At 34.9% G+C, this 27,660-nt stretch overlaps 1 protein-coding gene across 4 annotated transcripts in view; it reads right to left on the bottom strand.

The window, feature by feature from the left end:
• Window positions 1-27,660, bottom strand: part of ERGIC2 (ERGIC and golgi 2) — an 85,165-nt gene that overhangs the window by 14,235 nt on the left and 43,270 nt on the right. For all 4 annotated transcript variants that reach the window (XM_001363607.4, XM_056797667.1, XM_056797670.1 and 1 more), the window contains 5 exons: window positions 15,383-15,423; window positions 13,133-13,234; window positions 11,398-11,493; window positions 8,041-8,096; window positions 7,018-7,116 (listed from right to left, as the gene is read on the bottom strand). In XM_001363607.4, coding sequence (XP_001363644.1) covers window positions 7,018-7,116; window positions 8,041-8,096; window positions 11,398-11,493; window positions 13,133-13,234; window positions 15,383-15,423 — 394 coding nt within the window. The remainder of the gene's footprint in view (window positions 1-7,017; window positions 7,117-8,040; window positions 8,097-11,397; window positions 11,494-13,132; window positions 13,235-15,382; window positions 15,424-27,660) is intronic.

The raw sequence follows: 27,660 nt of genomic DNA on the forward strand, positions 1-27,660 counted from the left end.
TTTTCATATTTTGTACATGAAGCATATCAGCAATATAAGATAAAAATATCTGAGGGATATCAAGGATTATGTCACAGAACTGAATATAACAAAAACCACTGTTTCTGGGGGTCACTATAAAACTTGTACTTTAAAATCTCTAAGTAGTCCCTCTTCCCATTTGTGTCTGAACTTAAAGAAAAACCAATACTCTCAAAGGAAATATAAAAATGGGTAAAAATAAATTAGGTGGAGCATAAATATTTTGCCAACATCTATTTAACATCTTGTTTTAGAATAATGCCATAATTCAGAATTAACAAATGTAAATATAGCTATTAATTTTGAATTTCAAACAAGTTTCAATTATATAACTAACATTAGTTTTTAACTTTATACTTTAATCATAAGAGCTAATGAAAAAAATCAAAATAAGCCTGAATATGCTTCAATTTGAAGGAGGTCAAAACAACCTCCCTCTGGGGGATCAGGGGTAACTCTTGCCCAAGTCAGCATAACCATTCCAGCAGCTAAGCAGACACTCCCTGTATTGTGAACCCCTCAGCTAGCTGCAACTACCAAATCACGACATCCTTTTGTTCAACATTTCATGCCAGCCCCCTATACTATAAAAAGTGTTCCCCTAGACAACAAGCTAGTGCAGCTCCTTCTTTGGGGCAGCCTTAACGTATTAGAGATTTATTAAAGGTGATCCTTTGCTTACTTGCATTGTCTCTGTGTCTCCATTCCTGGGGGATTTTTCTCAGATCCTACATTTGGTCCTCCACTAGTGGACCACCAGAACACGGACACCAGGTCAGTGTAAATGTTGGTGGTAGTGTTGTGTGATTGTGACTGATGGGGAACTGATCACGGGATTAGAACATACGACTAAGTGGCCCCGCCAGTCCCACTGGCCTCAGGTTTATACAAAGAGGGCCTATTGTCAAGTCCAATTCTGTTAAGTGATCCGGTTTCAACTGTGTGTGTGGATCGGCTTAGTATGTGGTTCCTGTGTCCCGCAAGGGGCCAGGCCGGAAAGGCTGGGAAGTGATTTGGTGATGAATGTTTGAGTTTGTATTACTGCCAGGAATTTTTGTCTGTGGCACCAAGAATTTTTGCCCAGAGAATTTCTGCCCGGAATACAAGGGGGGGGGGGGGAGGGCAAGGGGAAAGCCAGGAATTCTTGTTTGGAATTTTTGCCCAGAACACAGGGGGCTAGAGTCCCTCTGCCTAGTTTGGAACTGGGGCACTGAGGTTGAATCTTGGTTACAGGGTTTGGAGTCCCCTGGGGCTTGGAGCCCAGCTGCAAGATTCGAGACAGTGCAAGAACTAGATTTCTGGGTTAACCCAGACCGGCAAACTGGGTCTTGTTGGTCAAACCAATACAATTGGTTATCGGAAAAATAAGAGACCCTCGTACTATTTATTCTCTTCCTGTTTCTCTGGAGAATGCACTGTCTGTCTCTTTGCCTGTCTCGTTCTTTTTGTGAGTCAGAATGGCCTCCCTCCATGTCGGATGGCCCAGGGGAGGTACCTGGAATAAGGAGGTTGTGAGTGCTGTCTGCGCCCGGGTCCTCGATACCGGTCCTAATAGCCACCCTGATCAAATGCCCTATATCCTGACCTGGCAGGACCTGGTCTTGGACCCCCCACCCCGTCCCTGGGTAAGTCCCCTGGTGTTGGCTGCCAACCCCTCTACCATCCTGGTGGCCAAGAAACCAACCCCAACTCCTCCCATGTTACTCCCTTCGGGATCACCGCCCCTGGACCCTCCATTACCCCAACCCCCTTATGTCCCTGGGTTTCCCCCTCCCGATGATGCCAATGAGGCCATGGCTGTGCAGCCGGAGGTGCCTCCACCGCCTCCACCATATCCACCTCCCTGCACATCAGACAAGGGGATGAGGCAAGCCCATTTCCCCTAACCCTAAGAACAACCCCCTTCTTCCACAACAGCCCTCCCCATCCGAATGGTTGGGCTGATGGTTCCGGGGTTTTTTGTTTGATCGTTTTATCTGTTTTCTCTCAGGTTAGAATAATAATAATAATAGCTGAACACCATCAAAAAAAAAATAAATGAGGAAATTGGCTTTTTGATATCCTAAATTCTAACACCAGGTGGCAATTAGACATACCTTACAAGAAAGAGAGCACAATATGGATAGAAGCCGCTTACTCTTTGCTTATAGATTTTAAGGCAAGAGCCCGCTGAGAAATCCAGACAGAGATGATAAGAAAAATAGGCAACCAGGAAGCCATCAGTTCACTGATCAGATCAATCTCTCTCCTCTGCTGCAGGGAGGAGGATTGATTCTGAACAGAAAGACAACTAGTGAGACCCCAGTCTCGTCTCTTACTCCACAGTTAGAGGCACTTTTCACTCAAGACTAATTCTAAGGGTTGATGCAGACAACTTGGGTGGATTGCTATATGATTCAAATGTAATTTCATGTTAGCCAGATTTTATTGAGCACAACAAAACTCATTGTTAGAAGTTTGTTTTGTTAGATCTTGCAATGCATAATGGTTTCAGTGAATTTGAGAATTGTCTAAATGTGATTGATAGCCAGCCTGACACAAAGAGGGAATGTTTTATTCTATAAGGACAGAAATTGCACTGGCTACTTTATAGATGTAAAAGTCATCCAGAAAATGTTGTTATGTTGTTGAGAAGAACTTACTCTAGAATTTAAACTTGGGATTTTTCAAATCAGATGTTATTTTAATGTATGTGCTGTCAGAACTAGCAACAAGAAATCATATGACAAAAAAGAAGTTTTTAAGTGGTTAATCTGTGCATGGGATTTAATAATACAAGTACTAAAAAATTGGTATTTTGCAAAAGAGGGAATTTCTAAACGGTGTTGTCTTTGACTAATATTATATGAATTGTTTTTAAAAATATGCACAATGGGGGGCAGCTGGTTAGCTCAGTGGATTGAGAGCCAGGCCTAGAGACGGGAGGTCCTAGGTTCAAATCTGGCCTCAAGACACTTCACAGCTGTGTGACCCTGGGCAAGTCACTTGACCCCCACTGCCTAGCCCTTACCACTCTTCTGCCTTGGAGCCAATACAAAGTATTGACTCCAAGATGGAAGGTAAGGGTTTTAAAAAAATAAATAAAATAAAATAAAAAATAAAAATGTGCACAATGTATAGGAAGGAATTTGTGATCTAGAGATGAACATGTATTCAGATAGTAAAACAACCTATTAATTATCCTGTTTTGGGGGTAAACAGGGCTACTTCTATAAGAAGACCTTACAAATCTCCTTTCCCTGTCTGCTAACCAGAAGGAAGTAATGCTTAAATATCTCTATTAAAGTTCTGTATAGGGTTTTATTTCAAAATTGTGATTATGTAAAAATGTGAGTTTAGAAAATAACATCCTGATTTTAATTTTGTCAGACAGTAAGATTTTAGTCTGTATAGAAAAGTCACAGATCAGTTTTGTAAAACAGGTTTTTTAGCAGTATAGCCTCAAGAAGACTGCTTTACATCCTTATCTATCCTTCCATCATAAGAGGCTTAAAGGAAAAATGGGATTAAGTGTTTAAACCTAAGGCCAAGATATGATCTAGCCCTGTTTTGTATTTGCTGTAGAGCTAATGAATTCAACATTCCTGTTCAGGTTTTGTGACTAAATTATGATAAATTAATTATTGCCAAAATATGTAAGAATAACTGCTATAGGGGGCAGCTGGGAAGCTCAGTGGATTGAGAGCCAGGCCTAGAGATGGGAGGTCCTAGGTTCAAATCTGGCCTCAGACACTTCCCAGCTGTGTGACCCTGGGCAAGTCACTTGACCCCCATTGCCAAGCCCATACCACTCTTCTGCCTTGGAGCCAATACACAGTATTGACTCCAAAACGGAAGATAAGGGTTTAAAAAAAAAAAAGAATAACTGCTATAATGTAGACTTATAGGCTTTAAGGAATCCTTAGAGAGGGCAAATGATCAGAAAAGCTTGTTTGAGGGTATAGAAATTTGTTTCTGGACTGCTGGTAAGCAGAATTTCTCTGAGCTGTAATGGGTGAGACTTGTCTTTTAAGGAAAAAGAAGGCTTCTGGGATCTAATGGTGACAAAGTACAAAAAAAGGACAGAGAACTGGGATGGTTACAGAGGCATATTCTGGGCTCACCTGGGAATAGACCTTTTCTGACCATATAGGCTGTTAGTCCTTGAGTGATACAATGATGACATGAGCCAGTGATAGCTTTGGCCTGTACGTGAAGCCATCACTGTGTCCCTTGCGACATGAGGAAATATTTTCCCTGTCAGCCTTTTCCTTTGTGACAAATTCCCATAATCAGCACATAATGCCAATTGTAAAATTAAAGTTTCCATTTCCTCAAACAACCTTAATAATTGAAAATCCTTAAATTGTTAGGGAACATACTTTGAAACGTAGGTGAAGTTTATTAATAGACGGCTTATATTTGTAGCTTTAATTTACCATAGTTGAAGTTTGGATCTTGAGCTTGGAAATATAGCTCCAAGCTTTCTCAAATTTCCCCCAGAATTTGGGGTAAAGAAATACATCTGTAAAATATTGTTACTCAAGTGTTTATAGTTGTTTATAGTAACAGAAACATCACATACCAACTTTGCAGACAACTCAGGAATCCGCTTTCCTAAAGGGATCTATTCCTGTCAGAAGATGATTTCTGAAGATGGATTCTATTGGCTTCCCTGTTTCTATCTGGTGTTCTAGTTTTTGCCCCAGTCCTAGTTTCTGCACATATTAAGGACTGACTCTCCTTGTGAACTGTCTGCCAATCGGGGGAAGCAGTTGCTGGACATCCTTCAGATCTCCAAGCAGGTCCCCATCTACCTAGGACCCAGGCATTCACTGAGGACACACCCCTAAAGACCCTGTGTCCACAGCCTTTCCCTCCCTGGTCAAGTTTTGGCTACTCCCTTGTGGGATATGTGGACCTTGCATCTGTAACCTTGTCACTTCTCTAGTTGCTTCTAGGGTGGAAGCACTCATGGGAGTCACCCAGATGCCACTGTAACCTCAGCAACTATTCTAGCCTGAAGCCCTGGACATTGCCTACAGTCAATCTCTCCTAACAATAAGCAGGGACAGCTTCTCGGCTCTGAAGAAGATACAGAAGACTGAGACCATCACCCCTTTTCCCTTAAGACATTTGGAGAGGGGGGAGATGTCATGGGCATTATACCCCCAGAAACTCAGGCAGACTATTCTTAGGGAAATTCCTTTGCTTCCTTACATTCTCATGATGCTGATCATACGTGGCTAGTTAATTGCAGAGTAGCCTTTGTCAAGGACTGCATTAATTCAGTCCAGCTCATGGTCCTCAGACAGCATTACCAACCCCTTGTAACTTGCCCAGCCCCTTATGATGAGGCCATCTCCATGAGGACGATTCCTCATGTTTCATAAAAAGAAGTGTGGAATGAAGGAGGTCAAAACGACCTCCCTCTGGGGGATCAGGGGTAAACTCTTGCCCAAGTCAGCATAACTGTTCCAGCAGCTAAGCAGACATTCCCTGTATTGTGAACCCCTCAGCTAGCTGCAACTGCCAAATCACGACATCCTATTGTTCAACATTTCATGCTAGCCCCCTATACTATAAAAGGTATTCCCCTAGACAAGCCAATGCAGCTTCTTCTTTGGGGCAGCCCTAATGCATTAGATTTCTTAAAGGTAATCCTTTGCTTACTTGCATTGTCTCTGTGTCTCCATTCCTGAGGGATTTTTCTCGACCCTACAAATTTTTGTTAAGATCAGAGATGTCATTAATAGAAAGAATTATGAATACGGAAATTTCTTCTATGAATGAAGAACAGTAATTGTTTGCACTTGGAACTTGGAGAACAATGAAAGATTTAAGGGACTTGCATTTTTAAGTCCTTGTGTGTTATGTGTTATATGTGTTATCAGGATGGCCTTGAAGAGATAGGTTGGCTTTCTTAATCACTATGAGAAGCTGCTTAAAAATCTACATGCAAATTTAATTTTATGAATTTCATAGTTTTAAAATGTTTTGGTAGGACCACTTTGATGAAGTCTATAAATTCTTATGCAAACAATCTAGCATCATCCTTGATCAGGAGCCATGAGAACCTGGTCTTCAGTTTTGTTTTTCTCATTTAAAAAAGTGAGACCATTTAAAAATATGTGATCCATTTTGGCACCCCTCCCTCCCCATCAAGGTATGAGAGTATAGCCCTAAGAGAAAAATCTCAGTTTCAGTCTGGCCTCTGAGAACTTCAAATTTATCTAACTGTAATTTTCAGAGATATTACGTCATTTCAACAAACACATTACCAAAGATATATATTGCATGGATGTGAAGATACATTAGATACACATGATTTGTGATTTAGCCTGACATCAAAAAGCAAAATAGCTACCAATGTAAGTCTTCCAATTACATATCTGCTATAATCTATATTTAATATTCTGCATCAATTTTGTGCTTGAGAATACTTTGGTTCAGAGATCCTGGAATGAATTCCTCATTTGACTTACTTTTTTTTAATACCAGATTTTTCTGAAATATAGGTTACATAGCTATGCCAGTGGGAAAAAAGGCACTATGAACTGAGTGCTAAAAGAAATAAAAGGTTAGCTAGTCTGTTTTGAAAACTCTGTGTCTACAAACCAAAACAGTCAATAGAGAAATGCATACAGTTTGTAAAAATTCCAAAAGAAGCTTTCAAAAATGCCAGTGCACTTTTGGACTTTAAAAATCTTAAGAGAGGTGTTTCAATCCAAACCTTCTGTTCCAGCACTTATTTTGTCCTTGGTGAACAGAAAGCATCATCACCAGTGCAATACAATTTCCACATAGTTGAAAACTATTTCTATGTTCTACTTTTTATAAACTGAGTAATTAGAATTCTTTATAAGGCCTATGTTTTAATTCTAACATTTGAAAAATGTATGCTCCTACCTTTTCAACACAGTTGTCATTCAAATGAGGAAGAAATCTGAAAATAATATTATCTAAATGATAATAGTTCAATAAATACAACTTCTCTACCTATGACAAAATACTTACGATCATTAGCAATTTTTTCAGTTCCATCTAGAGGATTAATAATTCCTGGAACAAGTTCACCAAAAGACAAATGATCTATTCTATGAGAAAAGTTGTAGGCTAAAAGACAAAAAAATACAGAAACCATAATGTTGCAAAACATAACCTTCTAGAAACAATTTTAGAAGTCTTTTTCCTAAATAGAAACTCTAAAAATCTATAGGCAAAAAAAGTTTTATTTAATACAAATGTTTATTTATTAAATCTAAACAAATATATAAAATTTTCATACAAATTGTTATAGCCCATGGTTTAATTAATCTACTACAAATTACCTTCCAAGAGGATACTGAATTTAGTTTTCACACCTATTTATCCTGAATCCAATCATTAGACAAAAAAATCAACATATCCCCAAGTCTAACAGCTCAAAAGTATTGTATTAAACTGTGACTATCTTTTGTGCAGTCAAAAATGAAAACTTCCCCTACAAAACTCAAAAGATCAAACTACATTTCAAAAGGAACTCTTAAGGAATTCTAGTATTACATCTTTATTGTTTTCAATATAGTGGCTTTAGTCTTATCTAATATGTATATCCATTATATCAATTATTTTAATTTAGCTACAAATTTAAAATATAGTATGTATATTATATATGCATATGTTAGAAGTATACTAAATAAACTTAATTGACTAACCAAAAGAACAAAAGGAAGATAAATGCATATATGACAGTTGTACATTTACAGAATTTTTTGCTGGCTACAACACATTCTTGACCTTAACGAAACAGAAATAATCAGTCCTTAGGGAAAATTTGGACTAGGAGAATATATATGTAGATATATATTCAGAGAAACTGTGAATTCAGAAAATATATTTTTTCTTTATGATATTAAAACCAACAAAAGGGTTTGATCCATTTAATGACTTGTCTAACTTACTTTCAATTCCTTGTTTTTCATTATCACCAAAAACAAAATGACAATTTATTTTGAATAATCCTAACAATGAGGGGGAAAAAAATCATAAATTACTTACAGTCATGGCTGACAAGAGCCGCCAGGTGTGCATGACCTCGGGGATGTGGAATTGCCCTGTGAGTATGAAAAAAAAAACAATGCTTTTAATGAAGACCAGAAACTGGGTTTTCTCTTAAACTAATTATTATAATTTTTCCTGTTAAGAGGACAAGCTTTAAAAACTAGTTTTTACAACTCGCTGGGCAAATAAATCTGTTCCTCTCAAACATGTGCTTCATCTAACGTCCCTAAACTTTCTGCTATAACTTTACTCATGCCATTATTTTGAATTCCCTCAAATTCTTAGCCATATTTTTCCTTTTCTTAGACCAAGGTCTTGAAGATTCTACTTACACTTGAAATTATCTCTTTAAATGAAGGTAGATGTTTTCCTATAAATGAAATAGTTGCTGCAATGAAATACTAAAAAGACAACATATAAAACATTATTAAGTAATAAAATGGTAAAAACTTAATTTTAAAAAAATGTTGCAAGCTGAAATTACTTCAATTTTCAACCATTTCCCTTACTACCCATTGTTCTGAACTGAGTTGAAGTTAAAAAAAAAATTAAAAACCAACCAAAAAAGTTCAAAAGCAAATCCATAAGGCGAATTGTTAGAGCAAAAATATACACAGCCATTTTAAAAGAGATAAAACATTTTTAAATTGCCTTGGAAACATTAATGTTAACTTATTTTCTATCAATAATATACTTGTGAAAGACAAGTGTTAATTACCATGAAAGTTAAATAAGTCTTTCAGCTTAATTTTATACTTTGAACCAATTTATATCAGTTTTCTATTTTTATCTTATATCATATTTAAAAGCACTGCCTTCCAGGTTAACAAATTGCTCATATCCTAAGAAATAGAAAACATTGTTCACAAGGGCTGCTATAGCATTAAATATGAAGTTAAATGTCATGTTATGAGTATATATATTTAATAAGGTAAAACCCCAAAGAACTCATTAGATCTTAACTTTTTCATTCATTTTGCAAATGTATAGTTAAGAACAACTTCTAATAAAATTACCTTAAATATACAAAAAAATCTCATGAAACTGAAAAAAACCAAAAACCTTAACAGATCTTTAAATAGCCAAAAAAAGCAATGACAGTAATCACTAAGCATCTATGGTATGAAAATTTCAACACTAGTTCTAGAAATAAAATTTTTAAATGTCAAGGAAATCTCTTTTAGATCTGTGATCTGACTATAAAATCCTTTTAAAAATAATTTTAAAAAACCTTCAGTCTAATTTATTTAAAGAATTAGGCAATCCATTCCATTTATTAATAATTCTAATTGTTCAAAAGTTTTTCCTAACCACAAGCTTATAAAATGTGCTTCTTTGCAGTTTTCACCTATTAGTCCTAGCTTTGTCCTCACACAGATGATAATGATTCTATTCCTCCTAAGTGTTCTTTAAACTAAACATGTATATCTACTTCAACCATCCCATATATAGAATGAACTCAAGAAACTTCATGTTATAAATATCAACACAATACTCCAGGTTTGATATGACCAGGACAAAGTATAATGGTACCCCCCTCTCCCTAGTCCAGGAAACATGAGTCTCTTAATGACACGCTAAATACAATTTTGGAATTCCAGAAAGCTTCCTGAGATAACTTAATTCTCTCTTTAAATTGACTGTTAAAAGAGGAGGAAAGGGTGTGTGTGTTGGGGGGGGGGGGCGCGCTTAAATGTTCTTTCTACTAAAAATTCTAAACTCTAAATTCTGATAAAATCTTATGACAGTGAAAAAGTACATATATACAGTTGTAATATGTACTTTTTCACTGTCATAAGATTTAGCTTCAGTTAAATTAGGTTTAGATCAAAACTCACACCCTATACCAAGATAAGATCAAAATAGATATATGAAGAGTAATATTTTAAGTAAATACGTAACTGTGGAATAGTATTGATGGAGAAGGGAAGAATTTAAGACCAAGCAAGAGAAAACATTATAAGATATAAAATGAATCATTTTGATTATATTAAATTTAAAAAGTTTTGTACAAACAAAACTAATGTAACCAAGATTAGAAGGGAAGCAACAAATTGGAAAAAAATTTTCCCAACAAACTGGAAAAAAATTTTCTAACAAATTTCTCTAATAAAGGTCTAATTTCTCAAATACATGAAGAATTAAGTTAAATTTATAAGAAATCAAATCACTCCCCAATTGACAAATGGTCAAGGGATATGAATATTCTTATTTCAAAAGAAGAAATCAAACTATCAATAATCATATGGAAAAATATTCTAAATCCCTCTTCATTAGAGAAATGCAAATCAAAACAACTCTGAGGTACCACCTTACCCTTAGCAGACTGGCCAATATGGCAGCAAAGGAAAATAATAAGTGTCAAAGGGGATATGGCAAAATTGGGATACTAATGTATTGCTGATGGAGTTGTGAATTGATCCAACCATTCTGAAAGGCAATTTGGAATTATGCCCAAAGAGCTTTAAAAGAATGCATGCCCTTTATCCAGCCATACCACTAATAGGTTTGTATCCCAAAGAGATTTTTAAAAAACGGTTAAGGATCTGTTTGCACAAAAATATTTATAGCTGTGCTTTTTGTGATGGCAAAAAAAAAAATGGAAAATGAGGGGATGTCCCTCGATTAGGGAATGGCTGAACAAATTGTGGCAAATGATGGAATATTATTGTGCTATAAGGAATGATGAATTAATTTTTTTCTATAAGAACTGGAAAGACCTATGTGAAATGATGCAGAGTGAAATAATCAGAACCATGATTGATCAATCATCCCACAATGTTTCCATTACTGTGTATAATGTTCTCCTGGTTCTGCTTATATCACTCTGCATCATTTCACATAGGTCTTTCCAGTTCTTATAGAAAAAAAAACAATTCACCATTTCTTATAGCACAATAATATGGGATAATCAAATGCAACTGACTTTGTTACAATTAACAATGCAACAACCCAGGACAATTCTGAGGAATTTATTAGAAAGAAAGCTATCCACATCTAGAGAAAGAACTGTGGGAGTAGAAAACCAGAAGAAAACATATGATTTAACACTTGTTTATATGGGCATATCTTTTGGGGTTTTAGTTTTAAAAGATTACTCTATTATAAAAATGAATAATATGGAAATAGGACCCAGTGGAATTGTTTGTCAACTCCGAGATCGGGGAGGAAAGAGGGAAGACAATATGAATCACGTAACCATGGAAAAATTTTAAAATAAAATTTAAAATAAGAAAACTTCAGTTAAGAAAACCTCAGTTCAAGTAAGCATATTTGGTCAATTTAACATGATTTAATTAAAATCAAAGCCCTCATTTTCATCTTAAATATTTTCAATAAGTGAAAAGAACATACTTGCCCACAGTTATGTGAAAATTCCCTGCTACTTTATTGACATACAGATGACCATGAATTCTGCATGCATCCGGAGGTTGTAATGAATTATCTTCCCTGTTAGAACAAAATATAGTAAGACTGTTTAAAGCATATTCATGAAAGGAACTGACTGTGTATAAATGGGTGAGATATTTAGGAAAAAAAGTAAAAGTTTTAGGAAGATGTTAAATTTTTAAAAAATTATTAGTAAAAAACCCAGGATGTCTATTAATCATCAGAACCTTAAGAAGTGGGAGAAGGTAATTTAAATTAACATTTATGTAACATTTTGAGATTTGAAAAGGACTTAAATTTCTCATTTCCTTTGGGCCACGCAACACCGTAAGGAAAGTATAAACAGGTACTGTTATTTCCATTTTATGGATGAGGAAACTGAAGCTTAGAGAGGTTGTGATATGTGCATAGTAACATGAATAATTTGAGCCCAAGTCTTATTGATTTTCTCCAGCACTTTAATGACTATACTTCAAATGCTTCCTACATAAGACAGAAGATTACATTAATCTTTAGTTCTATAGTTCTTCATATTTAAGCAAAAAGCTAAACTACTGTTGAGAAATTATAAGTGAGCCAATAAAAAAAGATGGCATGTGTTCTTTCCCTTTACTTCCAACAATTTAAAGAGAGAAAGAAATATATATGTGCATACACAAATGTGTATTATGAGACAGAGAAATCAATCAGGTAGCTACTAGTTAATAGGAATTAGAAGAAAACATTTATCTTCCCAAAATGTAGTTATCACCACACCAAATTATTTAATAAGCTATTTACATGATATTTACATCTCTACATAATTAAATATTTTAAATCAATAAGAGAAGTAAAAATTCAATAACTAGGGAATTCATATTGGGGAAATGTTTTCCATCCACACATATCTTCAACCCACCTATGACTTAATAAATAAACCCTTTGGGATTGCCTAAGAGATATAGACACTGAGCAATTGGTCTGGCGGTCACCCAGAAAACAGGTGTCAGAAATGGGATCTAGATCCAGGTATCCAGGTATTCCTGATTCCAAACACAGTACCCTTGGACCACAATGCTGCACTTCTATACTTCTACCCACAAAATAGCAAATGAATCATAAGAGGGCTCTTATATGTTAAACAAGACAATAGAAGATCACAAAAATTACTTATGTACTTTGCATACTATGCTATTACAGCAATGCCCTCAGAGGCACCTGAGGTAGATGTGCATTTGGAATCAGAGAACCTGAATTTAATTCTTAGTTCTGCCATTAAAACTACCACAGTGGCTTTGGTGAGTCATTTTTACCCTTTTGAGCCTCGGATTCTTCCTCTATAAAATGAGATCCCTTCCACAATTCTATAGCCAGTCCTATGCACACCAAAATATTTTATGGATATAACACAAAAATTATTGAAATAATTTAATACAATTTTATAACAATAATGTTTGTTTTCAAATCTCATAAAAAATTTTTTATGTAGGAAATTGCCCCCACATCAAAAAAATATGAAAAAAAGAGAAATAAAACTAAGCCATAGCCTTTAAATTATAATTAGAAAATGAGTTTGTGAAATTCTTGCATCAATATTAAGCATTCCTACCAGTTCAAAAGTAAAGAATGTCATCTTAATATAAAATTATATGGTTTTCAATTTTCTTTAATATTTAAGGCTATAGAAAGTAGACTAAGATATAATGAATGCCCCTCTTACCTTGGGGGTAGTGCTGTTGAGGCACTTTTAAAAGCACTTTTGAATATCACATCTTGTAGTGAATGTTCCTCTTGAAGTCTACTCTGAATTGTTTGTAACATTCTAAAAATAATTTAAAAAATGATGACATTACTAAGGTACAGATACATAAGTAAAATATACTTGAACACTTCAGAGATTTTGCCAACATGGGCAAACTATAATCCCTCTAAGCCTAAGTAGATAATATTTGAGAGTTGCAGTGGCTAAAAAAATTATCCTAAAGCCCATCAAGTGATAGGCATTGCAGAGACTCAAACTTATCCCAAGTCCAATAAAAGATGCACCATATGTAATCATGCCCATTCTTTAAACCTGTTTTGGCTTAGCTAGACCTACTGAAGATTGTCCTCTACTGATAGAGCAGTTAGTCATTAGGACCTGAGTTTGAACCCTGACTCAGGCATTTCACTAGATGCATGACCCTGGGCACGTTGTTTAACCTCTCTAAAGCTTGTTTTCTTATCTATAAAATAGGGATAATAACAAATAATAGCATCTACCACAGGATTTTTGTAAGGATCAAATTTTAAAACATGGGTAAAATACTCTACAAACCTGAAAGTGCTATTAATTATTATTACTTTTAAAAACACATCTTAGGTCATCTCAACAGGTCAGAGTAGTAAAAAGGCTGTAAAAAAGGTTATACACAAAAAGAAGACCCAAAAGTATACACTTCATTAAATTTATTCATAACAGTTGGCATCATAAGAGCAACTATTTTGAAAAAGACAACCTGTCTTCATTCAATTCCTTGAAAAAAGCAGGAAGTAAAATATGAGAGTAGTGGTAGCAGCCACATGAAAATACAAATATGTGACTCCTAAAACCTGCTATGCTGAAAGGACCCTACTTCCCAAGTTTTGTGATTTAGCTAAAAGAGACCACGGATATCAAGAAAAGGAACAACAAACAAGAAAGTTGATGGTATTTCAGTCCTGGTCACAATGCCATTTTAAAAAGCATCTCTACATGCATAAGTTTAATAACCTTAATATTTTAAAGAAACAAAATGTTACAGTACATTTATAGTAAATCCAGGATTCTAGAGAACAAAGTAGTCATTTTAAAAGTATTCAACAGTTTTTGTAGCACAAAGCAAAGAATTTGCATCAAAAAATTATTTTTAATAAGACAGACCAACTGGCTCCAATGTCCAGATAACTTGTAATATAAAATTAATTATCTTATATTATTTTAAAGTTATGTATTAACATCCCTATTTATCTAATCAGGCATATGAATGAAAGTCATATTTCATTCAGTAACAAAAGAATGGAATATTCCTGCACTTTTCAAGAGGTTAAGTTTATTCCGTACTACTGTTAACAATACCTTTATATCATTGTCTAGCCTACCCTTAATTTCCTATAATTTCATACCTTTGAGTATACATGACAATTTTTTTCCTAACTCAACAAGTATTTTTTAAAAACAAGCCTGGATTATTTATACTAAGGCAGCACATATGATTTTTTTTTTAATGTAGAAACAAATTCAAATCCTCCATGTTTTTTCACTCTAGATTATGCATCTTTTCCCCCAAGGAATGTTTCCCTTTTAAGAACTTATAATTATATTAAAAAGTGTCTAGCTAATAGGTTAGAATTATAATCAGTGGATATAAGTTTGAATTCTAGTTCTGCTAGTTGGAAGTTTTGTGACCTTAGTTTCTTCGTCTATAAAAGTAACTAAAATTAGCAGGGCTTGGTCCCTTTTCCAGCTCTAAATCTATTATTAGTGGGCAAACCGTCTAGACAGAGTATATATTAAGTATGATGTGAAAGAACAGTCATTTTCAAAATGGGGAGGAGTGAAAAAATTCCCATCCTCTCTTATTAATTCTGAATTATTATTTATATGAATTAATAATTTCATTAGAAGTAGAGAAGTACCAATTTCTAAATACTTTAAGCTAACCTAAAATGCATTAAATCTTGTGATGGCCTTCTATTCCCAACTATATAAAAGGGCTAACTAACCAATGCTCAATTGGCTTTAATTGCATCAAAATGCTGGTGTTAAAATTTTTATATACCTAAAAAGACAAAAAGCAGTAAAAAGTTAGGAATAAGAAACCTTAAAATCACAAATGATATTCTATAACATAAACATACCCTCTCACGAAAAAGACTGGTAGTTTACACTAAACAATAAATAAATAATACCCTACAAGTCAATCAAGAGGCATAATACTTTGCTTATTACCTCTGCCACTCTCTTTGTTGGGGTGAGAGATCAAATATTACCTGTAATAAAGGAAAATAATCAACAGCAAAGTCAAAATCTTTCATTTTCACACACAAAAAAGAAAAAAATACTTTAAAAAAGATTTTATTGATGTCTTTTATTTTTTTATTAGTCATTCCCAGATATGATCCCACCCATTGTTCTCTTTTAAATAAATGTATGAGCAAGTGGATAAATATTTTCCTTGAAGCTGTTGTGAAGATCAAATGAGAAAAGCACTTTTTAAACCTAACATGGCAGCACATAACATAACATAACATAACATAACATAACATAACATAACATAACATAACATAACATAACATAACATAACATAACATAACATATAGTCACTGGCTCTAGAATCAGAGGACATGAAGCTGACTGCTACGTCTGACTCTCTGTATTTATGGAGCAAGGCACTTAACCTTCCTGGGTTTTCCTTTCCTCATTTGCAAAATGAGGGAATTAGAGTAGATGACTTCTGAGGTCCCTTTTAGCTCTAACTCTATGATCCTATTAGAGAAAGAAGGATAAAAAAAGGAAAAAATAGGAAGGAGGAAAATACAGAGTAAACATAACTGAATTTTTTTTTAAGTTTCCCTGATAAAGGTTTTATTTTTCAAATATATAAAAAACCGAGTCAAATTTATACTACAAGTCATTCCCTGAATGATAAATGATCAAAAGAACAGAAGAAGAAATTAAAACTATCTATAGTCATGAAAAAATACTCTTAAATCACTGCAGACTAGAGAAATATAAAATTTTAAAGTCCTGACTCTAATCACCTAGCAAATTGGCTAATGTGACAGAAAAGGAAAATAACAAATGTTGAAAGGGATGAAGGAAAGTTGGGACATTAAAGCCATTGTTGGTGGAGTCATGAACTGATCCAACCATTCTGGAGAGCAATTTGGAACTCTGTGCTAAGGGCTATAAACCCCTTTGACCCAGCAATACCATTATTATATCTGTATCCCAAAGAGATAAAAAAGGTGGGGGTGGCTGACTGAGTTTATAATTGTGATAGAATACTCCTGTGCTATAAAAAATGACAAGTAAGATGCTTTCAGAGAAACCAGGAGGAACTTAACATGAATTGAAGGAACTTATGTCTAAAGCAGGTCACTTCCCTACTCAGTAAGCTCCAATGGCTCCCGACTGCCCAGAAATGAACTAACAACTATTGTGTGGGCTTATAAAGCTCTTCATCTCTAGTCCTTTCCCTTATTCAAACTCTTATATGTGCTAATATGGATGTGCTGCTATTCCTCACACAGAAAATATTGCATCACCTGTTTTCTTGCGTTTAACAGAGACTGTTTCCGCTGTCAGGAATATATATTCTCTTTTTTTCTATCTCTTAGAATCCCCAGATTCTTTCAAGATTTACCTAAACTACTACTAATTTCTCTTTCCTAAAGCATTCCATTCTGAGTACCTTTGCCTTTAAAGTTACTTTTCATCTATTCTGAATGCATGTTTTATATATCTATTTTTGTATATGTTTTTCATCTCAAAAATAAAGATCTTGGGGTAACAGGGACTGTTATTGCTTTTTCTTAGTATCTTTAGTTCTTAGCACATTGCCTGACCCAGAATACATAATAAATATTTAGTGATTGAATGATGCTGTATTGATGATTTGGGAAAGACCCATGTGAACTGATGCAGAATGAAATGAGCAAGATCAGGAGAACATTATACACAGTAATTAAAAATATTGTGGGATGATCAAATGTGATATAGACTTTGCTAATAGCAATACAATGATCCAGGATAATTCTGAGAGACTTATGAAAAAGAATTTTATCCATCTCTAGAGAAAGAACTGTTCAAGTAGAAATGCAGATGATAACACATGATTTATTAATTGTTTATTTGGGTATGTGATTTGGGGTTTTGGTTTTATAAAATTATTCTCTTACAAAAATGAATAATATGGAAATGTTTTGAGTACATGTATAACCCAGATTGAATAGCTTATCAACTCCTGGAGGAGGGAGGGAAGAGGGGAAGGAGACAACATTGAATCATGAAACTTTGGAAAACTTAAATGTAAATTTGTTATTGGAATTAAGATTTAAAAAATGAATGACCCTGCAGTAATTATAGATAGATATTTTTGATCCGAGGGACTGTTACTGTGTGATCTTAGGCAAGTCACTTAACCCCCATTGCCCAGCCCTTACCACTCTTCTGCCTTGGAACCCAATAGACAGTACTGATTCTAAGACGAAAAGTAAGGATTTAAAAAACAATTTTTTTAATTAAAAAATTAAAAAAAAAAACAACTGACCTGCAAAATTGGTCTAGAAGAGACAATTTTAAGAATCATAGGTCTACCTAAAAACCAAGAAATGAATTGAAACCATGACATCATACTACAAGAAATTATCCAAGAAAATTATTCTGATATTCTTCAACAAGAGGGCAAAAGAAACCATTAATGAATCTATGGATCACCCTCTACACTAAATCCTCAAAAGATGACTCCCAGGAATATAATTACCAACTTCAAGAGCTTTCAAGCTAAGAAGAAAATATTACAAGAAGCTAGAAAGAAACAACTGAGATATCAAGAAGCACCAATATGGGTACCACATATCCACACTATGCAGCATCCACACTAAAGGACAGCAAGGATTAGAATATGATATTGAGAAAGGCAAGAGAATTGAGTCTACAACCAAGGATGTCCAACCCATAAAAACTGACTACATACTTGCAAGGAAAAGTATGGGCATTTGACAAAATAGAAGACTTCCAAGTATTTATAAAGAAAAGACCAGAACTAAATGGAAAATTTGATGTCCAAATACAAAAATCAAGAGAAACATAAAAAAAAAAACTTTTCTTTTTTTTTTAAAGGATTTCAATACGGTTGAATTGTTTTTATTCCTATATGGAAAAATGTTATCTGAAATTGTCAAAAATTGTATTTACTGGGGGCACCTGGGTGGTTCAGTGGATTGAGAGATAGGCCTAGAGATGGGAGAGGTCCTAGGTTCAAATCTGGCCTCAGACACTTCCAAGCTGTGTGACTCTGGGCAAGTCACATAACCCCCATTGCCTTGTCCTTACCACTCTTCTGCCTTGGTACCAAACACAGTATTGATTCCAAGATGGAAGGTAAGAGTTTAAAAAAAAATTGTATTTGTTAGAAGAATTATTGACAGGTAGTGGTTGGGATATGAAGTGGTTTAAGATGATATACCAAAAAAAGAAAGGGGGGAGTAGAAGATGGCATCAGGAGAAACTTGAAGGAGTATGAAAAATGGGACAATCTATACTATATATAGAGACACATGGGAAAAGGAGGGGAAGAATACTATTATAAGAATGAGAGGGAGAGTGCTAATATGGAATACTTAAACCTTAATCTCAGTGGAATCAATTCAGAGAGGAAAGAGCATCTAGATCCCTTGGGGTATCAAATTATATCTTACTCCACAGGAAAGTGGAGAGGGAAAAACAAAGGGGGGGAGTAGGGAGGGGAGGAAAAAAAAGGGAGGGAAAGAGGGGAAGGGAATTTAATAGACCCTAAAGAAAAATAAGGGGAATAAGAAGGGAGGGGGTGGAAAGGGAAGTTAAATAAAAGTGGGGATTAGGGGGACTGATTAAAAGCAAAACAATGATGTAGAAGAAAATAGTAAAAGAAGAAAGGGCAGAATTAGGAGAGGAAATCAAAATGATGGGGTATATACAAGTGGAAATCATAACTCTGAACATGAATAGGATGAACTCACCCATAAAACGGAAGCAAATAGCAGAGTGGATTAGAAACCAAAATCCAACCATATGTTGTCTACAAGAAACACCTGGCAGTTAGATGCACAGGGTAAAGGTAAAAGGCTGGAGCAAAATTTGTTGGGCTTCAACTGAGATAAAGAAGTCAGGAGTCACAATCATAATATCTGACAAAACCAAAGTAAAAATAAATCTGATTAAAAGAGATAGGGAAGGTAATTCTATCCTGATAAAAGGCAGAATAGGCAATGAGGAAATATCAGTACTCAACACATATGCACCAAATAATATAGCTTTCAAATTTTTAAAAGAGAAACTACTGGAGCTTAAGGGGGAAATAGACAGTAAAACTATACTTGTGGTAGACCTGAACCTACCTCTATCAGATCTAAATAAATCAAACCAAAAAATAAAAGAGATAAGAGAGGTGAATGAAATCATGGAAAAATTGGAGTTCATAGATACACGGAGAAAAATAAATAGGGACAAAAAGGAACATACCTTCTTTTCAGCATCATGGTATATTCACAAAGACTGACCATGTTCTATGACATAAAAACATGGCAAACAAATGCAAAAAAGCAGAAATAATAAGTGCAACCTTTACAGATCATAATACAATACAAATAATAATTAGCAAGGTACACAGAGAGGCAAACCAAAAATTAAGTGGAAATTAAATATTATGAGTCTCCAAAATTGGTTAAAGAACAAATCATAGAAATAATAATTTCATTGAAGAAAATGACAATGAGACATCCTTTCAAAATCTATGGGATGCAGCCAAAGCAGCACTCAAAGAGAAATTTATATCTTTGAATGCATATGTTAACAAATTAGGGAGGAGAGAGGTCAATTATTTGGACATGCAAATTAAAAAACTAGAAAGAGAACAAGTTAAAAAATCCCCAGATAAAAACTAAACTAGAAATCCTAAAAATTGAAGGAAAGTAATAAAATCGAAGGTGAAATAACTATTAAATTAATAATTAAGACAAAAAGCTGGTACTCTAAAAAAATAAAATAGGTAACATACTGTTTAATAAAAAAAAGGAAAGAAGAAAAACAAATTAATAGTATCAAAGACGAAAAGGGAGACTTCACCTCTGATGAAGAGGAAATTAAGGTAATCATTAAAACCTACTTTGCCCAATTGTATAGCAATAAATATGGCAAGCTGGGAGATATGGATGAATATTTACAAAAATATAAATTGCTTAGATTAACAGAACAAGAAATAGAATACTTAAATAATCCCATATCAGGGGGCAGCTGGGTAGCTCAGTGGATTGAGAGCCAGACCTAGAGATGGGAAGTCCTAGGTTCAAATCTGTTCTCAGAAACTTCCCAGCTGTGTGACCCTAGGCAAGTCACTTGACCCCCATTGCCTAGCCTTTACCACTCTTCCCCCTTGGAGCCAATATACAATATGGACTCCAAGATGGAAGGTGAGGGTTTTTAAAAATAATAATAATAACAATTCCATATCAGAAAAAAGAAATTGAACAAGCCATCAAAGAACTCCCTAAGAAAAAATTCCCAGGGCCTGATGGATTCACAAGTGCATTCTATCAAACATTCAAAGAATAAACTAATCCCAGTACTATATAAACTATCTGATGAAATAAGCAAAGAAGGAGTTCTAGTAAATTCCTTTTAAGGCACAAATAAAAACAGAAAAAGAAAACTACAGACCAATCTCTTTAATGAACATAGATGCAAAAATCTTAAGTACAATACTAGCAAAAAGACTCTAACAAGTGATCTAAAGGATTTTTCCATCATGTTCAGGTGGAATTTATACCAGAAATGCAAAGATGGCTCAATATTAGGAAAACCATCATCATAATTGACCATATCAACAAGAAAACCAACAAAAATCACATAATTATCTCAATAGATACAGAAAAAATCCTTTGATAAAATACAACACTCATTCCTATTGAAAACACTAGAAAGCATAGGAATAGAAGGGCCTTTCCTAAAAACAATAAACAGTATATATCTAAAACCATCAGCAAGTATCATCTGCAATGGGGAGAAATTAGAAGTATTTCCAAAAAGAACAGCAGTGAAACAAATGTGAATTTTAAAACTACTCAACCCTATTCAGACCATTCTTTAGAAGATGGGATTTAGCTATTTCCTGATCAATAACAATAGAGATACTTGGAATAACAGAATTAGGTCTTGGAAACTACAATCTCCACCCTACTCAGGGTAACAAGATTAGGAAGGGCTGCAGCAAAACTCAAGATTTAATTATTTGAGAATATGGCCTTCAACAGACATGTGCAAGAAGGACAGACCGCTGGGAGGTCCTACGTCAAGCTAGAGCCACATGTGAGAGACAGGAAGTGAGGTAGAGGACAGCTCAGGAGTTCTGGGGACTTCCTGAGAGGAGAGGGGTTGTTGGAGCCTGGTGCTTGGGAGTGGAGGAGCCCACAGACTGTTTCTTCATTTTGGTCGGTCATTTTGGTCGGCTATCCAGGGCTTTGGGCCTTTGGCTCAGCCTAAGCAGAGTGGGTATTTAAGCCCTATTTCCTTCTCTCCCTTTTTCCCTCTCTCTCTCTCCCTCAAATACTTTTCTTCCTCCTGTTTGTAATTAAAAAACCATAAAAAGGTTGACAGTTGACTTGAGTTTTCATTTAGGAATTACATAGCTGAATTCCTTGGCGACCTTAAATTAATATATATCAGTCTTTTAAAGTGATTTCCATATCACACAAAGATGCCCATTATGACCTCTATTATTTAACATTGTACTAGAAACACTAGCAGTAGCAATTAGAAAAGAAAACGAAACTGAAGGCCTTAAAATAGGCAATGAGGAGACCAAGCTAGCACTCTGCAGATGATATGATGTCCTACTTAAAGAATCCTAAAGAATCAATTAAAAAGCTAGTAGAAATAATCAACAACTTTAGCAAAGTTGCAGGATACAAAATAAACCCACATAAATCATCAACATTTCTATATATTTCCAAAACATCTCAGCAGCAAGAGTTAAAAAAGAGAATTCCATTTAAAATCACCCTAGACAATATAAAATACTTAGGAATCTATCTGCCAAGACAAACACAGGAACTATATGAACACAACTTCAAAACACTCTCCACACAATTAAAAACTAGATCTAAACAATTGGAAAAACATTCAAAGGTACGACAAGCTAACATAATAAAAAATTATAATCCTACATAAACTAATTTACTTATTTAGTGCTATACCCATCGAACTACCAAAAAACTTTACTGAATTAGAAAAAAACAGAACAAAGTTCATTTGAAAGAACAAAAGATCAAGGATATCCAGAGAAATAAAGAAAAAAAAAATGTGAAGGAAGGGGGCCTATCAGTACCAGATCTAAAACTATACTATAAAGCAATGGTCATCAAAACAATATGGTACTGGCTAAGAGACAGAAATGAAGATCAGTGTAACAGACTTGGGGTAAGTTACCTCAGCAAGACAGTCTATGATAAACCCAAAGATCCCAACTTTGGGGACCAAAATCTACTATCTGATAAAAATTGCTAGGAAAACTGGATGACAGTATGAGAGAGATTGGGTTTCGATCAACATCTCACACCATACACCAAAATAAACTCAGAATGGGTGAATAACTTGAATATAAAGAAGGTAACTATAATTAAATTAGGTGAACACAGAATAGTATACTTGTCAGATCTCTGGGAAAGGAAAGATTTTAAGACCAAGCAAGAGTTAGAAAAAGTTACAAGATATAAAATAAATATTTGATTATATTATAAAGTTTTTGAACAAAAAACCCCAATGCAACCAAAATTAGAAGGGAAGCAACAAAGTGGGGAAAATATTCATAACAAAAACCTCTGACAAAGGTCTAATTACTCAAATTTATAAGAGCTAAATCAAATGTACCAAAACTCAAGCCATTCCCCAACTGATAAATGGGCAAGGGACATGAATATGAAATTTTCAGATAAAGAAATCAAAACTATTAATAAGCACATGAAAAAAGTGTTCTAAATCTCTTATAATTAGAGAAATGCAAATCAAAAGAACTCTGACGTACCACCTCACATGCTGGCTAACATGACAGGAAAGGAAAGTAATAAATGTTAGAGGGGATGTGGCAAAATTGGAACATTAATACATTGCTGGTGGAGTTGTGAATTGATCTGAACATTCTGGATAACAATTTGGAACTATGCCCAAAGGGCGTGAAAATACTGCCTGCCCTTTGATATTGTACTGGATTTATACCCCAAAGAGAAAATAGGGGGAAACACTTGTACAAAAATATTCATAGCTACGCTTTGTGGTGGCAAAAAATTGGAAAATAAGAGGATGCCCTTCAATTGGGGAATGGCTGAACAAATTTTGGTATGTGTTGGTGCTGGAATACTACTGTGCTCAAAGGAATAATGAACTGGTGGAATTTCATGTGAACTGGAATGACCTCCAGGAATTGATGCAGAGTGAGAGGAGCAGAACCAGGGGAACACTGTACACAGAGACTGATACACTGTGGCACAATCAAATGCAAAGGACTTCTCTACTACCAGAAATGCAAGATCCAGGACAATTCTGAGGGACCTATGAGAAAGCACCCTATCCACATCCAAAGAAAGAACTGGAGGAGTGGAAACACAGAAGAAAAACAAATGCTTGATCGTATGGGGAGATGGGGATATGATTGGGAGCGTGGAATCCAAATGATCACCCTAATACAAATATTAATAATATGGAAATAAGTCTTGACAATGACACATGTAAAATCCAGTGGAACTGCTTGTTGGCTATGGAAGGCGGGGGGGAGTGGTGGAAGGAGGGGAGGGAAAGAACATGATTCATGTAACCATGGAAAAATATTCTAAATGAATTAAATAAAAATTTTCAAATAAAAAAAATGAGGACAATTTGAAGACTTCTAAATGCTAAATGCAACCTAGAGATAACTAAAGCTCATAGAGCATAGTGGTGATATTGTCAGACTGACTCTTCAGAAAAAACATCTTCATAGCTGAGTAGAGGACAGATTGGAGTAGGGAGTCGAGAGAATGGTAGTAAGTACTCAAACCAGTGATATTCCATGAAAATAAAGAACATATGGAGCTAGAAAAGACAAGATATGGCAACAAATTGGATATGTGGGAATCGAGAATAAGGAATTAAGAATGACATTATGCTTGAGAGCTGGGTGACTGGGAGGATGAAAGTAAAATTTTGGAAGAAGGCAGGTTTTTTCAGTTTGCAGTTTTTTGGGTGGTGGGGAAGACAGGGATAAATGGTTCTATTTTGAACATGCTGACTTCAAGATGCTTGGGGACATCTAATTAGAGATGTGTGGATATAATTAGAGTTCAGAACAAAGTATATATTGCATATAAAGTCTGGAAATCACTTCCATAGTGAGGACAGTGAGAACTCAGAGATTAGATTCACAAAAAATGCCTTGGACAAGTCAAGAAGGATCAAATTTGAGAAAGGCCATAGGTATTGCAATTAAGAGATGACTGGTAACTCTGGAGAGTCAACTTTCATTTGAATGATGAGGTCAGAAATCAGGAATGGGGAATGGGGGGGGGGAGAGAAGAGAAGTATAAGAGGCTTTCTTCAGTTTAGCAAAGAAAAAGTAAGATATATATACACACACATATAAATAACTAGTAGGGATGGTAGGATCAAGAAAGATTTTTTTTAAAAGGATGTGGGAATCATAGGTATGTTTTTAGAAGCAGGAAAGGAACAGACAAATAAGGAAAGATTAAGGTAGTAGAGGCAATTTGCTAGAGAAGTCAAAGAGAGGATGGGATTGTGAAGATTAAAATTAACTCTCCCCTGATTGTGAAGATTAAAATTGTAACCCCTGCCTACCCTACTTAAAAGATGAGTATGGAGATCTGCCCATTTTTAGGTCTAATCACCAAAAGTGTAAACATCCCACTTAATCAGTGGGAGGTCTGTGACCCATGTGTACAATAGTGGTGATGAATCAATCAACTGACTGCCTTCTGAGCAGTCCCAGAGCAGAGCGTCAGCTGTGATTGATAGACATAAAATTAGGGGAAGACACAGGAAGTGATGCAAGAGAAAATGTCTTTAAAATGTAAGGATAATTTAGGGTTGTGACCTAATCTAAATTTACTTTTTGGTCGCCAGGGAATATCCCAAGTAAGCTGGAAATTTATGGTGATTTTAATTAATATAGAGGAAAGAAATTAAGGAGAAGGGAGAGGGAAAAGGTGTAGGATTTCTCCCACCTGGCCTGAACCAGAGTGAAGATTAGAGGCCATCCAAGAGGCCAGAGAGAAGAAGTGATGCAAAATATATTGATGGTTTTACATCATTTTCTGCATCTCACTTATACCAATGGTAGCTTAAGCTTGACTTAGCTTGATAGCCCAGGGGTCTATCAGCTGTTTCTGATTTATCATTTGCTAGCACATGTCTGTCATAGGCTAAATACTTAATCCTTAAGTATAGGTGTAGACATTCTTGATTTTGTTAGACTAAGTAGGGTGGAGTAATCTAAAGTTCACAAAAAGGGAGCGACAACTTCCTGAAAGGAGTCCAATTCTTCATGCTTTCAAGTTGAGACTGGTGAAAATGGGCAGAAAGATCTGCAGACTAGACCTGAGACCCTGTTCCTTTAGACTGACAAGTAGGGAGTGAAAAGCTGACTCCTACCTGTTGGATATTCAGAAGAGACTAACCTCAGGAGAGACCTATCTTCTTAAGAGAGATTCCCTGCATCCCCCTCAGCTACAATGGTCGAGGCCCCTCTATTTAAGAACTAACTCTCCCTGCCCAGGGGTCAAGAGTAAATTACTTAGTGTTAAGGCTACATATCTTACCTTATCCTCTCTCTGATTTCTTACTTCATTCTTTCTACAATTTGTAAATAAATCTCTTTGGAATTAATTAAACTCCTAGTGACCACACTCTTAAATAATCCAGTCCAACCCTTTTAAAATTAACCCCATTTCCCCTCTTACAGAATTAAGGGACCATATAGAGGGGCATGGATCACTCAAAAAAGATCAGCCTATTGATCCAGATGGAAAAAAAAAAGTGGCTAAAGAAATATTGCTCAGATTATGGCACAATCCATCATCACTCTTAAACAGAAACTGTAGATGTACAGTGAGGAGGAGTCAACACGGGGAAGAAAGAGGAGTAGATTACAATTAGGAAACTGCTTTCAAGGATAGCAAGCTTCTTCCTGACACAAAAATCCAACTAATATAGGTGGATATGGATATATATATATACACACACACATATATAATACATATATTTTTTTTCCTAAGAATGTTGGGAAAATAGCTGCTATCAAAATTACAGATAATTCAAGGGCAGCAGAAAGATCCAGGCTATAAACACGCTACGGGATATTACAAATAAGGTTATTAAGTTGAAGGATTACAGATGCATAAATCAAATACTATATTCATTTCCATGAATTGCTAGAAGACCTAAAGGAAAGTTTCAATGTGCTAAGCAGATCTTTTATGAGGATTTATGAAAGGGGGTAAAAAAAAGAATTGCTATGGATGACTTACACAGTATTGGTAGAATTTGCTAAACCAATGAAATCATAAAACTTCTGAAATAGTATTATTTAATTTTTGTGCTTTTTCTTCCCCATCTGCTTCATAAACTTTAAGGTAGTAATGTGTACCACTTTCAGTTGTGTCCCTAACTATACATAATATAATGCAAAAAGTAGATAATGAATAAATATAATATCCAAGACCACTGAGGATCACAGCAAATGAATGAGCTAGGAGAGATTTCCTATACATAATTGGTCTATGCTGTATTTAAGTAAAAAAAATTTAGACATGTTGGAAATTTAGGTCTATTTGTCTACTCTAGGAGGGGAAAAATGGTTTTAAAATAGTATGCTAAAGGTAGCAGAGTTTTATTTAATCACACTAACTTGTTGCAGTAGAAATATATGCTGGCTACTTATTCATGTTGCCAATAATCCTAAAATAGCAAGGAAAAGAACAAGTTACTAGCATATCCACCTTTTTTTACAGACTGAATAGGGGTTATCTAGTTCCATTCTATTCCATTTTTTTAAATCTACAAGAAAAACAATGCAATTAAAAAATAATAATAAGTAATAACTATTATCAACCAATAATTTAATTTTGTTTTATCACTATCCTAATCAATAAAATATTAGGTGAGGACTCAGTATAAGTTATTATACTATATGACCAGGTATAGTATAATGATCTCTCAATTTGAGGTCAGAAAAACCTACATTTAAATCCCTCCACAGCCACTTACTATAATCCATAGTGTATTTATTAGACACTGAGGGCCAAAAAAAAGTCATTAACATAGTTTTTCATCTCATTGAGAAGTGTTAGATATACATAAAAGGATAATACTCTATACTGCCATGCTCTTACTGTTCTTTTGCCTTGGAACCAACAAATAATATTGATTCAAAGATGGAAGGTAAGGGATCTTCTTTTTAAAACAACTTCTTTTACTTCAAT

Source organism: Monodelphis domestica, chromosome 5 (genome assembly GCF_027887165.1).
Source record: "Monodelphis domestica isolate mMonDom1 chromosome 5, mMonDom1.pri, whole genome shotgun sequence".
Lineage (NCBI taxonomy): Eukaryota > Metazoa > Chordata > Mammalia > Didelphimorphia > Didelphidae > Monodelphis > Monodelphis domestica.